This window comes from Euphorbia lathyris, chromosome 9 (genome assembly GCF_963576675.1).
Source record: "Euphorbia lathyris chromosome 9, ddEupLath1.1, whole genome shotgun sequence".
Taxonomy (NCBI): Eukaryota; Viridiplantae; Streptophyta; class Magnoliopsida; order Malpighiales; family Euphorbiaceae; genus Euphorbia; species Euphorbia lathyris.
In genome coordinates this window covers 79,674,599-79,687,877 of record NC_088918.1, presented here as the reverse complement: position 1 = coordinate 79,687,877, position 13,279 = coordinate 79,674,599, and the positions used below count along the sequence as shown (strand labels likewise).

The window sequence follows — 13,279 nt, the reverse complement described above, 5'->3', positions numbered from 1 at the left end:
TCATTTCCGAATTCATAAACGATAAAATATCTAACAAACAGACAGAAGGACTAAACAGTTTAGCGAGAAAAAAGTTAGGGACCTTACCATGTGTTTTTTAAAACACAGGGACTAAACAGTGTGTTTTGTCAAAATATAGGGATTAATAAATTAATTACCCTTAAAAATAATAATTGAACCAAATTTACTTACGAACTTGTTCATAAATATTAAAATCATGTTTATATATGAGTTTCTTCATGAATCTATAATTACTTCTGTTCATGAGTTTTCGTGCAGAGTTTTGTCGTTCAAACTCGTTTCATTTATAAATCCAGCTGTCATTTATAGCTATATTAATGTACCACTTGTAGGGGTGCACGTGGTCGGTTAACCAGTCCATTAAGATTAATTCGATCGGTTAACCATTTTTTCGGTTTTTTAAATATACTAACCATACACTAGTCCATTAAATTCGGTTAACCACTAATCGGTTAACCAAATATTCGGTCGGTTAACCTTTTATTTCGGTTTTTAACCATTAATAAACATAATATATCTTTGTTTAAAAGTGAACTAGATATCCCTACTTATAAATATGAGATCAATAAATTAACATACAGTTTAAAAAACCATTAGATGTGTTTCTTGCATTGTGAGGGAGGAGGAAGTAATGGAACATAGCCATCAGTTATTTTGACACTATTTCATCACTAGCAGTTAACTGGTAGACGACCATTCACCAAAAATTAGGCTTCCTCCAGCCAATTTCTGTTGGCTAAGCAAGCTAGTACAAAATATTCAAAAAAAAAAAAAAATCGTAGATAAGTTTATACAGGAACATGTAAAAAAAAGGCAATAAATATTGATAGATTCACAAGATAAGTGAGCATTATCACATCTTCCTAACCCAATATTATAGCCCGGTCCTCACAATTTATCGGTCTTTGGCGAAATACGAAATAAGAATCTATAAAAAAAATTGTACATAAAAATTTAAAATATATGCTATAAATTAATAAGTGTACGGTACGTATTATTACGTTCGCCAAAATATACTTTTATTTATCCAAAATCACAAATATGTTTCATAATGTTTTTAAATTAACTCTTAACCTATATTCATTGAAGTGGGATAATATATACATACACATATATATATATATATATATATATTTATATGTTTTATATTTAATTGATATTCGGTCGGTTTCGGTTAACCGCGGTTTTTAAAATACAAAAACCGTAACCGTAACCGTAACCATTAACCACTATTTTTAAAATTAAAAACCATACACTGATCCATCGGTTTTGGTTAACTTTATTTTCGGTTCGGTTTCGGTTTGGTTTTTCGGTTTTTCGGATTTTTGTGTGCACCCCTAACCACTTGGACTAATTTATAAAGGTAAAATTGCACTTTTAAAACTTACCAAGCACAATTTATTCTATCAAGAATACACATTAATTTTATTAAAAAAAAGTACAAATAAATCCAACAGTTGTATAATACCAAATAAAAAAAAATATAACTCCAAAACTTACCCATTTTTTTACAAAAAAAAATTAAAAAAAATAATATTTAACAAAGTCTAGTCAAAGCTCTACTTGGGGTAGAAAATATAGGAATAATAATAAAATTAGCATAATGATTACTATTATTTTTTTTTTTAAAAGTTGTACACAATGCACTTACATTAAACAAAAGAAAATTACATTAAAGACAAAGGAAAACCCTTAACCGACTCTACTCCAATGTGATTCGAACCCATGATCTCTAGAATTATAGGTAAGCTTTCAACCAACAGGTTAAGAGCTTCACCACTTGATTACTACTATTATTATTAGGGAAAAGTATAAAAGTAAACGTGATTTTCAAACATAAACTACATGATTTAAAAGTTTGCAAACTGGTATTCTGTGGTTCATTCTGTTAGTAAAGGCAGTTCAAACTGACTAACAATGTTAAAAACAAATCAAAAGTGAAATGGTAAAGAGCTATTTTGATTTTTATATTTATTATTTTATAAATTAACCCCCTTATTATCTAATTATCACAAACAGACCTCAAAACAAAAACAAAATCTCAAATTCACCATTTCCTTCTTCTCTCACATTTCTATTTAATTTATTTTCATTCTCTCTCTAAACACGCTCACACTCACTCTCACTCTCTATTTTCTGTCTCTAAAAACTCTATAAATTCCATTGTGATTTGAAATGAAACGCTAAACAATGGTCGATGCTTCAAAAAGCAAAAAAAGCCCCCTATCCATGTACCATTTGCATCCCAAAGAATACGTCCTGCCGAGGCCAGGGGCATAGACAGGGGCCTAAGGGGTCCGGGGCCCTCCAGCCGCCAGAACCACCTTGATCCATGGTAGTTTTGGCCCTCTGTCTCAAAACGTTTTTATCGAGGATTGAATTAGCCCCCTAAAATGGTCTATTACGTGTTAGACTTGTCCAAAATTAAAATTTTCAATATTTTGGGTCTATTAGGTACACCTTAAATCCAAATTTCTAATTTTTTATAAATCCAAATTTCTATTTTTTTTTGCCTGTTAGGCCTTTCTAAATCCAAATTTCTAATTTTTTTTGGCCTGTTAGGCATCTCTAAATCCAAATTTCTAATTTTTGTGTTCTGTTATGCCTCCTTCAATCCAAATTATTAATTTTTTTTGCATGGTAGGTCCTCTTAAAACAAAATTTTTAATTTTTTTTACCTGTTCAGCCTCCCTAAATCCAAAGTTTTTTTTTATATGTTAGGATTGTTAAACGAAATCTAGCTTAATTTTGAAAAATTGTACATTAATACTTAAAAATTGGTTTTTGACCATTCAAATTATAAGACGCATATATACAAAAAAAAAAAAAAAAAAAATCGAGCAAGTTAAAAAAAAAATCTTTACGAACGCACGTGTAAAATCAGCCCTCCAACCAAGTAATCATGTATTCGCCACTAGCCGATGCCCGACTACAGTTCCCTTTACACATGCCATCAATATTTAATTTTATCCAATTAAAATCCGGTGAATTCCATTTGACCCAAACGATATTGCTGAGACGGTTTTCTCATAAGCGGGGAGCATAAACACACTTTCTCCTAATAAAATACTATATTTCATTGCGATTAAAAGTGAAGAGCTAAAAACTGTTTCGACAAGCTGAAACAAACACCACCATATTTTATTCTCTCAGCAATACACATTAATTTAATAAAATTACAAATAAACCCCAAAAGTTGTATAATACACATGTTATATCCATTTTTTTACAAAAAGAATTAAAAAAAAAAACAAAAATCTAACAAAGTCTAGTAAGGGCTCTAGTTGGGGAAGAAAATGTAGGAATAATAATAACATTATTATGATTATTATTATGCTTAACTAATAAAGACATTTGACCTTTCATATCTTTACAAGCTTTCTCTAATTCAATTACTCTCTTTTGCATCCTTTCTATATTCATTTTCATTTCTTCATTTTCTTCTATGAAATTTCCATTTACAACTTCTTTTGATTTTGATTGACATTTCAATGCCTCTATTGCAATTCTTGGAGGAATTCTTGGGTTTTTAGCCAAATCTTTACATGCTTCCAAGCTTAGTTTCTCATAGTTTAGGCATTTGCATACCTTTGATCTTTCCTCCGTTGTGAGTGTCGGATGAGACTGCGAAAAATACGAGAAATTTGAGTTTTAATTTGAGAGATCGAGATAAATAAGTTCAAATTATTAAAAAAAAAGGTATTATAAGGTAGAAAATGACTTTAAAGTTTTTGAAAAGGTGTTAATTTAACTTCGATGTATAAAATAACATTATTTTAGTCTCAACGTTTATGAAATGATACCAATTTAGTCATGAATAATGGAACTTGACGTCTCAGGGTTTGTGAAATAGTACCAATTTGACTTAAGTTCTGTTATCCAAGACTAAATTGGTACCGTTTCACAAACGTGAGACCGTGTTTGTTTGTCGGAAAATACTGAGTAGGTAAAATTGTGTGTAGGAAAATAAAATATGTTTGGTATTTGGTTATAATACCAGAAAACAGGAAGAAGTGGTGTGTGACTGCTGTTTTCAAAAGGATAAGAAGGAATTAAGTAGGGTTCCAAAAACTTAGAAAAATGTTTTACTCTTTAAAAAATTATAAAACATTGTCATCACTTTTTCCATAAATTTTCACGTTGACTAATCTAAAATTTTCTGTTGACTTATTTTCCTAATCAAACAAACACCGGAAAAACATGAAAATATTTTCTGCACATATATTTTTCGACAAACAAATGGGGCCGTTTATTTACCGGAAAAGATTATACTTAAAAATATTTTCTTAATTTTTCGATATTTGTTTGTTTAGGAAAATAAGAGATTAAATCCATATTTGGCCGATGTAGTATCCAAATTTTGTCATTTGCCCCTTGTGCTATAATTTCTTTCCCTGAAGTATTTCCATATATGACACTTAACTCATTTTTAATGAGAAATTAACTAATTGTTAAATTTGTCATATGGCACAATTTTTTACATGTGACATGTACACGTAGCAATTGTTTTATTTTTTATATAGATTTAACACGTAGATAAATAAAAAATAATATTTTTCTTATTTATCCACATATTAAATCTATATTAAAAAAATAAGGGTAATTAATTTATTAGTCCCTATATTTTAACAAAACACACTGTTTAGTCCCTATATTTTTAAAAACACATGGTAAGGTCCCTAAATTTTTTCTCATTGAACTGTTTAGACCTTCTGTCTGTTTGTTAGATTTTTTTACCATTTATGACTTCGGAAATGACTAAATTACCCTTTACTATTTACCTTCAAACTTTAGAAGAGGAAATCCAATTTAAAAGAAAAAGCTATTTGTATGGAGAACAAGAAAAAGAAAAGACTCAATGCTTAAGAATTTCAACGATTAAGAAGAAAATCAAGAAGAAGAGCACTCAAAGTTGATTTGAGATGCATTAGAGTTTAAAGAAAAGGAAAAGAAGAACGCAAATCCAAGTTGACTAACAAAATTTTCATGAGAGTCTAACGGCAGGGACTAAACAGTTCACCAAGAAAAATGTTAGGGACTAAACAGTTCATCGTGAAAAAAGTTAGGGACTTTATCATGTGTTTTTGAAAATATAGGGACTAAACAGTGTGTTTTGTCAAAATATAGGGACTAATAAATTAATTACCCAAAAAATAATTAAAAAATTTGTCTGTTTACATGTCACGTGTCAAAAACTGTATCATGTGACAAAATTTAACAAATCAGTTATTTTTTCATCCATGAGTAAAATATCACTTATGAGGATGTAATATTTTTTTGGGTAAATAATTTATTAGTCTCATTCTTTTTACCTAACCCACTGTTTAGTCCCTCTATTTTGAAAAACAAATTATAAGATTCCTATCTTTTGTCAATATTAATCTTTTGGTCCTTATGTCTATTTTTTCTTGATTTTTAACTATTATATTTTACATAAACAGACAGACAGAAAATAACAGAGTAACATGACCATTTTGTAATTACTATGACCGTCTTGAAAGCTAAGATATGTTCGGTTAAAGATTTAAAAAAACTAGATAGAATGACCAAATGGTTAATATTGACATAACATATTTACCTTATAATATGTTTTCAAAATAGGAGGACTAAACAGTGGGGTAGATAAAAAAAAAAAGAGGAGACTAGTAAATTATTATGGGTTTTGCTATTCATCGCCCCCAAATTACTTATCACCGTCCCCTCTTGGACATTTTCGCTTTTTTCATTTTTCCATTCAAAAACTTAATATCCCCTCTCTCCCGAGCCAAAAATTGGATTTATGAAAAATGGACCCGAGAACGTCGACGAAATCGAATAACTACAGTTCCTATTTACACTAATTGAAATTCGTCTCCAAAACCTAACCGATTTAATCAATATATATATAAAAAATTCATCCAAAATGTGCTAAACGGGTGATTCACACCATTCCGCCTAGGTAGAAATGGATGAACTATCCATTTCCACCTAGACGGAATGGTGTGAATCACCCGTTTAGCACATTTTGGATGAATTTTTTTCATCGAATCCGGAGATGAAACTCGTGTTTTCGATTCGATTTTTAAATAAAAATACTTATCCGGGGAATCATTAGTCTTTTTCCTTTATCGTGTTTAAGTTCCATAAATGTTGTTCGAGTTTCTGAATTACGAAGAAATTTGAGAGAATTTCAGTTTTTGAATTTAAAAAATAAAAAGAACAAAAATGTCCGAGAGAGGACGGTAAATAGCAATCCACATTATTTACCCTATTTTTTTTATAAGCTTATAACGTAATACTTAAGTTATAACAATTTATTTCTTCTTCCAAAAAAAAATTATACTTTTTTTTTTAAAAAAAAGGGGAAAAAATAATAATAGAAAAGAAAATAGATCCTGCTGTCTGATTTTATTATATAAAGACAAAAAAATGTTTTGGTCGGTAGCAAAAGAAATCCTCATTTCAAGGGAACTTTGATTAAACCACAAATTATATATATTCTATCTATATTGAGTTGGACGGTGCCACCTAAAATATTTTCACAAAAATATATAATATAAATTATAATAAAATTAATAAATAATTACCTATAGTTAGAAATTAATTATATATAAAAAAATGTTGAGTACTCTTTAGTTTTTAGTAGATATAATAATAATGATAATTATTATTAGTTTTTGTTTTAATAAATTAGTTCAACATTTAATGATCATGTTTATAAAAAAAATATTATGATATGATTTTGTTGGTTGGTTGATTGTTGAAAAAAATTATTGGATACATTATTGTAAATCATTTGAAAATAATTTTATGTATCAGATAAAAAAAATAAAGCATAATATCCATTTGACTCTATAAACTAAGATTTTGAAGTCAATTAGAACCTTAAACAATTAAAATCATCAATCAGGTTCATAAACTAACAAAAAAATCATCAATTGAGTCCCCATTTTAAACAAAAATCTTCAATTAAGACCTCCTCGAAAATCATTCAGTTGAACAGTTTCAGACCATCTTCTCCAAATTCATTTTGAACCAATATAGAGATTATTACAGTCTATATGAAACAGTCACAAAGGATAAGATGGAGATTTAATTGGTGATTTTTGTTTAATTCAGAGACCTAATTGATGATTTTGATAGTTTAGAGTCCTAATTAACTTTGAAACTTTGGTTTTGGTTTGGGACCCAATGGATGTACTGCCTAAAAAATAAAGAAGATTCTCAAAAATAAAATAAAATAAAGAAGATTTTTTTAATATAATTCATAGTACTTAAAAGATAAAGAATAATTTTTTAATATGATTCACAGATGAATATATATATTTTTTGTCAAGTAGCAAAAAGTATTAATTTAAATAATAAAATTGTTTAATTTTGATATAAAAATATTATTATTTTGTCAAGTAAGTTTATAATTTTCAATTTTTATTCATTTTACCTAAAAAATATTTAAAAAATATCTTTCAATAATCAAATTGATTAAAAAATAAAACTTTCATAACATATTGGTAGATAATTAATTAGTACTAAATTGTTACTTAACGTATTATTTAGCCCTCATATTTTAATAATATATTGTTTAGTCCTTAACGTTTATTCTATTCAATAATATTTGAATTATTAAACAGTTTATCCTTCTGTGAAGACTAAACTGCTCAATAGAATAAAACTTTAGAACTAAACAGTAGGTAAAGGTTATGCTTATTTTGTTTTTAACAAAGTAAGCCTTACTTTGTGTGTTTTCACCATTAAATTAATTTTCTAATCCATCATCCAGTGTGAAAACACATCAAGTAATGGTACTTTGGTAAAAACAAAGTAACCATAGAAGACACCCTAAACAGTATATTATTAAAATACGAAAAATAAACAATATATTAAGTAAAAAAATGTAGACACTATTAAATTATTTATCCAAACTTATTTTAATAAAAAAATAATTTTAACACAATACAGGTGAAAATTTCTAGAAAAATTGAGTTTCAAACCAAATTAATCTTTAAAAAATTCATATCATGTCGCTGATACTCAACACTACATGATTAATACGAACATGGTCCGAAAGAAACCGGTTGGAAACCGTTCAAATCATGCCACATAAGCCGTGATACTGACATGACACGATCTGAATGGTTTCAGACCAATTTAGTTTGAGATCATTAGAAATTTTTTAATTTCTGACACACTAATGCGATTTATAAAAATAACCCGACTCCCATGACACGAACTTGGCACGATTATCATTAGCAATAACAGTAAAAAAAAAAAAAAATACTGACCTGAAGAAACATATCAATGGCTCTGTAAACTCCATCAAAACAATCTCTAGCAGAATCCGGCAAACTTTCAGCAACTCCAAGAAACTTGGACATCTTCAAATTATGATCCGGAGATATTTCCGCCATATATTTATCAATCAATCCCCCAACTTTTTTCATTTTTTCAATCGAACCCATCATTAATTCCCCATAATTATCATTAACAAAGATCCTAATCAATCTCAAAATCAAATTAACATCATAAAAATCCCCCTTTTCTTGCCCTGAAATCAGCAGATCATCCAACGTCGTTTCATCAAGTTTTCCCCCAATTAATCTCTCTAATTTCCCTCTGCAACTCTTGCTTAATCCGTATCCAGATAATGTTTTCAACATTCTCAGTAATCCTCTGCAAGAAAACGAAGATTTTCCCGAGAAAATCACCCCGTAAATCGCGGTATCTGCTAAGCTTCCATAGGCAGTATTTGGGGGTTTTTGTTTGAGGTAATGTAGGATGAATCTTGTTAAGATTATGCTTGTGTTTTCCTCGCCGAGTGATTGTAAATTCCGGATTAGTTTCTCGATTATCGCGGGTGGTAAGGTGGATAAGTCGTTGAACCACCATTGTTTCGGTGATGATGAAAATTGAATTGCAGCTGTTTTCGTCGGTGATGATGAGGTAGAAGAAGAAGAATAAGAAGAAGATCCGGTAATCTTCGATAACGGGGAACGGGAAGTGTCATCTGCCACGTGGTGGAGGAATTCTGTCGTGGATCCGTCAGTGATTTTCGGTGATGAAAATGAAGGAGATGAAGTTCCAAGAAGCTTTGCCAAGGGAGAACCGGGACCCACGTTTATACCGCACGAAGTGTCGTCTACCACGTGGTGGAGCACTCTCTGGAATTTTGTTCTGGATCTGTCGCTGATTTTCGGGGATGATGAAAATTGTATTGCAGCTGTTGTTGTTGGGGAAGATGGTGATGTGGAAAACGAAGAAGATCCAAGAATCTTTGCCAATGGGGAACCGGGACCCACGTTTATACCGCACGAAGTGTCATCTACCACATGGTGGATCACTCTCTGGAATTTCGTCCTGGATCCGTCAGTGATTTTCGGGAATGATGAAAATTGTGTTGCAGTTTTCGTCGGGGACGATGATGATGATGAGCAAGATGAAGATGCAAGAATCTTTGTGAAAGGAGAACCGGGAGCCATTTTACTGTAGTTTATTCCGCTCGAAATGTCATCTGCCACGTGATGTAGTAATTCCGTCGATGATCCGTCACTAATTTTCGGAAATGATGAAAATTGCATTGCAGCTGTTCTCGGAGAAGATGACGAAGAGGAGGAAGAACAAGATCCATTAATCTTGGTCAACGGGGAACCGGGAGCCATTTTACCGTAGTTTATACAATTCAAACTGTCATGGAATACTCTCCGAAATTCAGTCCTGGATCCGCCACTGCTTTTCGGGGACGAATTTTGTATTGGGGACACCGACGATGAACAAAAAGAACCAAGAATCCTTGCCAGGGACGGATCTAGAGGGGACCCGGACCCGGACCCGGACCCAAGAGCTACACTACTATTCAAACTCCTATCTTCCACTTCCGTCCTGGATCTGCCACTGCTTTTCGGGGACGAAATTTGTATTGGAGACGCCGACGATGAACAAAAAGAACCAAGAATCCTCGCCAAGGACGGATCTAAAGGGGACCCGGACCCAAGAGCTACACTACTATTCAAACTCTTATCATCTTCCACTTCGATCCTGGATCCGCCACTGATTCCCGGGTTAAAACCCGGGTTTTGAGCAATCTTAGCTAATAAACCACAAATCAACCTCTCCAACAACCCACAAGAATCTGCAAAACTCAAAATAGAATCATCTCTTCCGCAGGATTTGATCGTCTCAAGAATCTCAATCCAAGACCAAGAAAAGATTCCTCCAAGAAAAGAATCTGTTAACTCCAAAAGATTCATTTTCATTTCAAGAAAAACAGCAGAACAAAAAAGAAGACAAATGTTTGAAAATGTGATTTTAATTCTGCCATTGTTGTAACAGAATCTTAAAACTTGTTCAAACCCCTTTGGTCCTCCTGGAAAATTACTGATTTGGACCTTCAACTTTTCTTGTTTGATCATCTTCTTCAATTTCTCACTGTATCTTGATATGATTTTCTGCAAAAAAAAAAGAAAAAAAGAAATTAGTTCTAATTTCAGATTGATTTAAAGAAAATTAATAATGATTAGAGGAAGAATTGAGTGATTAATTACCTGATTAAGAAAAAACGTTTCTTCACCATTAATACAGATTGAAAGATCACAATGGTTTGACATGATTAATGTGAGTGAGAAGAAGAAAAAGAAATCCTTTGAGGATATGTTTTGAGCAGTGGATAAAGTATATATATATATATATATATATGCAGTCACATGGTGTATATGTCATTTTTTAATACCCATTTGGATAACCTTATTTAGTTACTGTCAGTTGTTTCAATTTTTTTTTTGTTGGTAAATTACACCTATGGCTCCTGAATTTTGTAATTACTTTTATTAGGCCCGTGAATTTCAAAATCGAACAGGTCATGAATTTTACACTTTAATAATATAATGACCATTTTTTACGATAATGATTTTGAAAAATAAAAAATATGGCTCTAAACCGCAAAATAACCGGTAACCGATTACCAAACCGAAGTTTTAGTTTGGTTTGGTTATTTTAACATTCTGGTTCGGTTCGGTTTGGTTCAATTTTAATTTTAGCTTAGTTTGGTAATCGGTTCGGTTACTAAAAAATATATCGGTATAACCGATAACCGAACCAAACTTATTATATAAATATAAAAAATATAATTTTATTTTTACATATATAAATAATTTATAAATATAAAATCAAACCCCTAAAAAATATACTTTTATCTTTATATATATAAATTTTGGTTCATTAATCTTTAATTTCTTCGATTGTAACTTGTATACAAAAGTATTATTTAAAAACCAATTAAACAAAAATATACAGGGTGTAAAATTTAGTTGTAAGTTATTTGATTGATATTTAAGTGACTTTAAACACACACTCATGCCCGCATGATGGCCGGATTTTGTCCTACGGCGGCCGGAGAGGCACCGTTTGCAATCGCCCATCTCTTTGGAAGGGAGTCCTTTGCTCGCCATTCATCTGATGTCCACAGTCCCAAAAAAAAGACACACGAGCCTCCTCCCTCCTTCGCGGAAGCTCTGAAGAAGAACATTCCGGCCACTGCAATTCCAGCGCCGACGATACCTCTGATCTCCGAGGAGGGAGAGTTCATTGCGGTGAAAATACCACAGGAGATTTATGAGGAACGAATTAAATCCGTTCAACACTCGGTGATTGGAAGAATCACCCTAAGCAAAGGGTAACGGCCCTGGAAACACGCAGAGTTAAAGCAAAAATTGAACCTGGTATGGAGGAGGAATATGGATTGGAAGATGATTTCACTTGGTAAGGGATTCTACCAAATTATCATGCCAGACGAAGGGGCGCTACAGGCTATATGGGGTCTCGGAGCGATCTCTCTGAAGCCGGGCATTATCAGATTCACCCCCTGGACCCCTGGCTTCAACCCGGAATCGCACAAATCTACCTCGGCTCAGGTTTGGGTAAGACTCTACAACCTGCCATGGGAATTCTGGGATGCAAGGATCATTGCAAACATTGTGTCACACCCGACCCTAAACGACCTCAATCGGCATCGGGCGTGAAATAGAAAGATCATAATCAATACTTAGGAGTCTCCAATTTAACCAAATATCATTATATTACAATTGCAATACCAAAGTTCTAACCATAATTCTAACAAGAAGCAGCCAACTTCCAAACCTCGTCTAATCGATCGGTAACCTTCTCTATATCCTGTACTTACTCACCTAAAAACATTAAAACATTTAAAAACGTGAGACAAAAATCTCAGTAAGAAACTATCAGCTATAAAAACCAACTTTACTTAACATAACTACATATATATATTTATAAAGGGATTTAATTAAAACCTTTATCTTGTCAAAACGAATCAAATGAATGATTATCAAACCAAAACCAACTCGTATTCAATTAAACGTAAAACCTTATATCAAAATCAATCATAACCGAAAACATAATCCAAATGAACTTAAAACAGTGTATCCATCATCGAGTTTCTCCCCTTAAGTATCAATTCATAACCACATATATAGTCGAGACGTCTCTTAACATTGCTTATCCCATATGGTCTTACCCAACACTTCACTGCCATACCCAATAGGTCTTCAGACTGTGTACACAGGTCATATCCCTCACTGAACATGGTCTTCAAATATAAAACCACCGATCCGGATAACTCTCGATGGATATAAAATCATAAAATCATAACGTATTCAAATTTCCTTTCACAATCAAATTCCAAACTATTTCATAACCATAAATCATTTCGCTTCAATTAGCCATTTGTATCATAAAAATCATATTTGGACTTCAATCCAAAATAATAACAACAATAACCGCAATAGATTTCTCAATCCAAAAACAATTCGTAAGAAATCATCAAATTCATTTTATTCAATATATATATACATTGAAACCAAAAACATATATGTATATATATAAATCAACCAAATCAAGCCTTAAATCAACATAATCAAGTAAAATCTGAAATTCACATAGAAGTATAATCAATAGCTTCATTTGAATCATAATTTCACAATAAAAAGCAAAATCGTGAAAACCTCAAATTTTACAAAATTCATGCATAACCTTAAAATATCAATTTCTGAAAATTCTTTAATTATATATATCTATATACATAAAACTCAAAATATAGTTGATAGTTACTTTGGCTACTAATTGAACAAAATACACCCGATCGATTCACCGCTAAATTCTGTCTAAGACATTTTCCTTCAAACACTGCCGAAACTCAAAAACTCTTCGGTTAGGACTTAGAACTATGTATAAAGATGCTATGGTTTCAATTTCGAGTGATTCGGACGGTCGA

The 13,279-nt window shown here is 31.6% G+C and overlaps 1 protein-coding gene across 1 annotated transcript; it reads right to left on the bottom strand.

Moving 5' to 3' along the window:
• Positions 1–3,158: 3,158 nt before the first annotated feature.
• On the bottom strand, positions 3,159–10,636 carry LOC136207118 (BTB/POZ domain-containing protein At3g19850-like). The gene is made up of 3 exons (XM_065998398.1): positions 10,539–10,636; positions 8,283–10,442; positions 3,159–3,645 (listed from the first exon to the last, which is right to left on the bottom strand). Exons 1-3 carry the CDS (start codon positions 10,599–10,601, stop codon positions 3,280–3,282), a joined length of 2,589 nt encoding a protein of 862 aa, XP_065854470.1. The 5' UTR covers positions 10,602–10,636; the 3' UTR covers positions 3,159–3,279.
• Between the last annotated feature and the right edge of the window lie 2,643 nt (positions 10,637–13,279).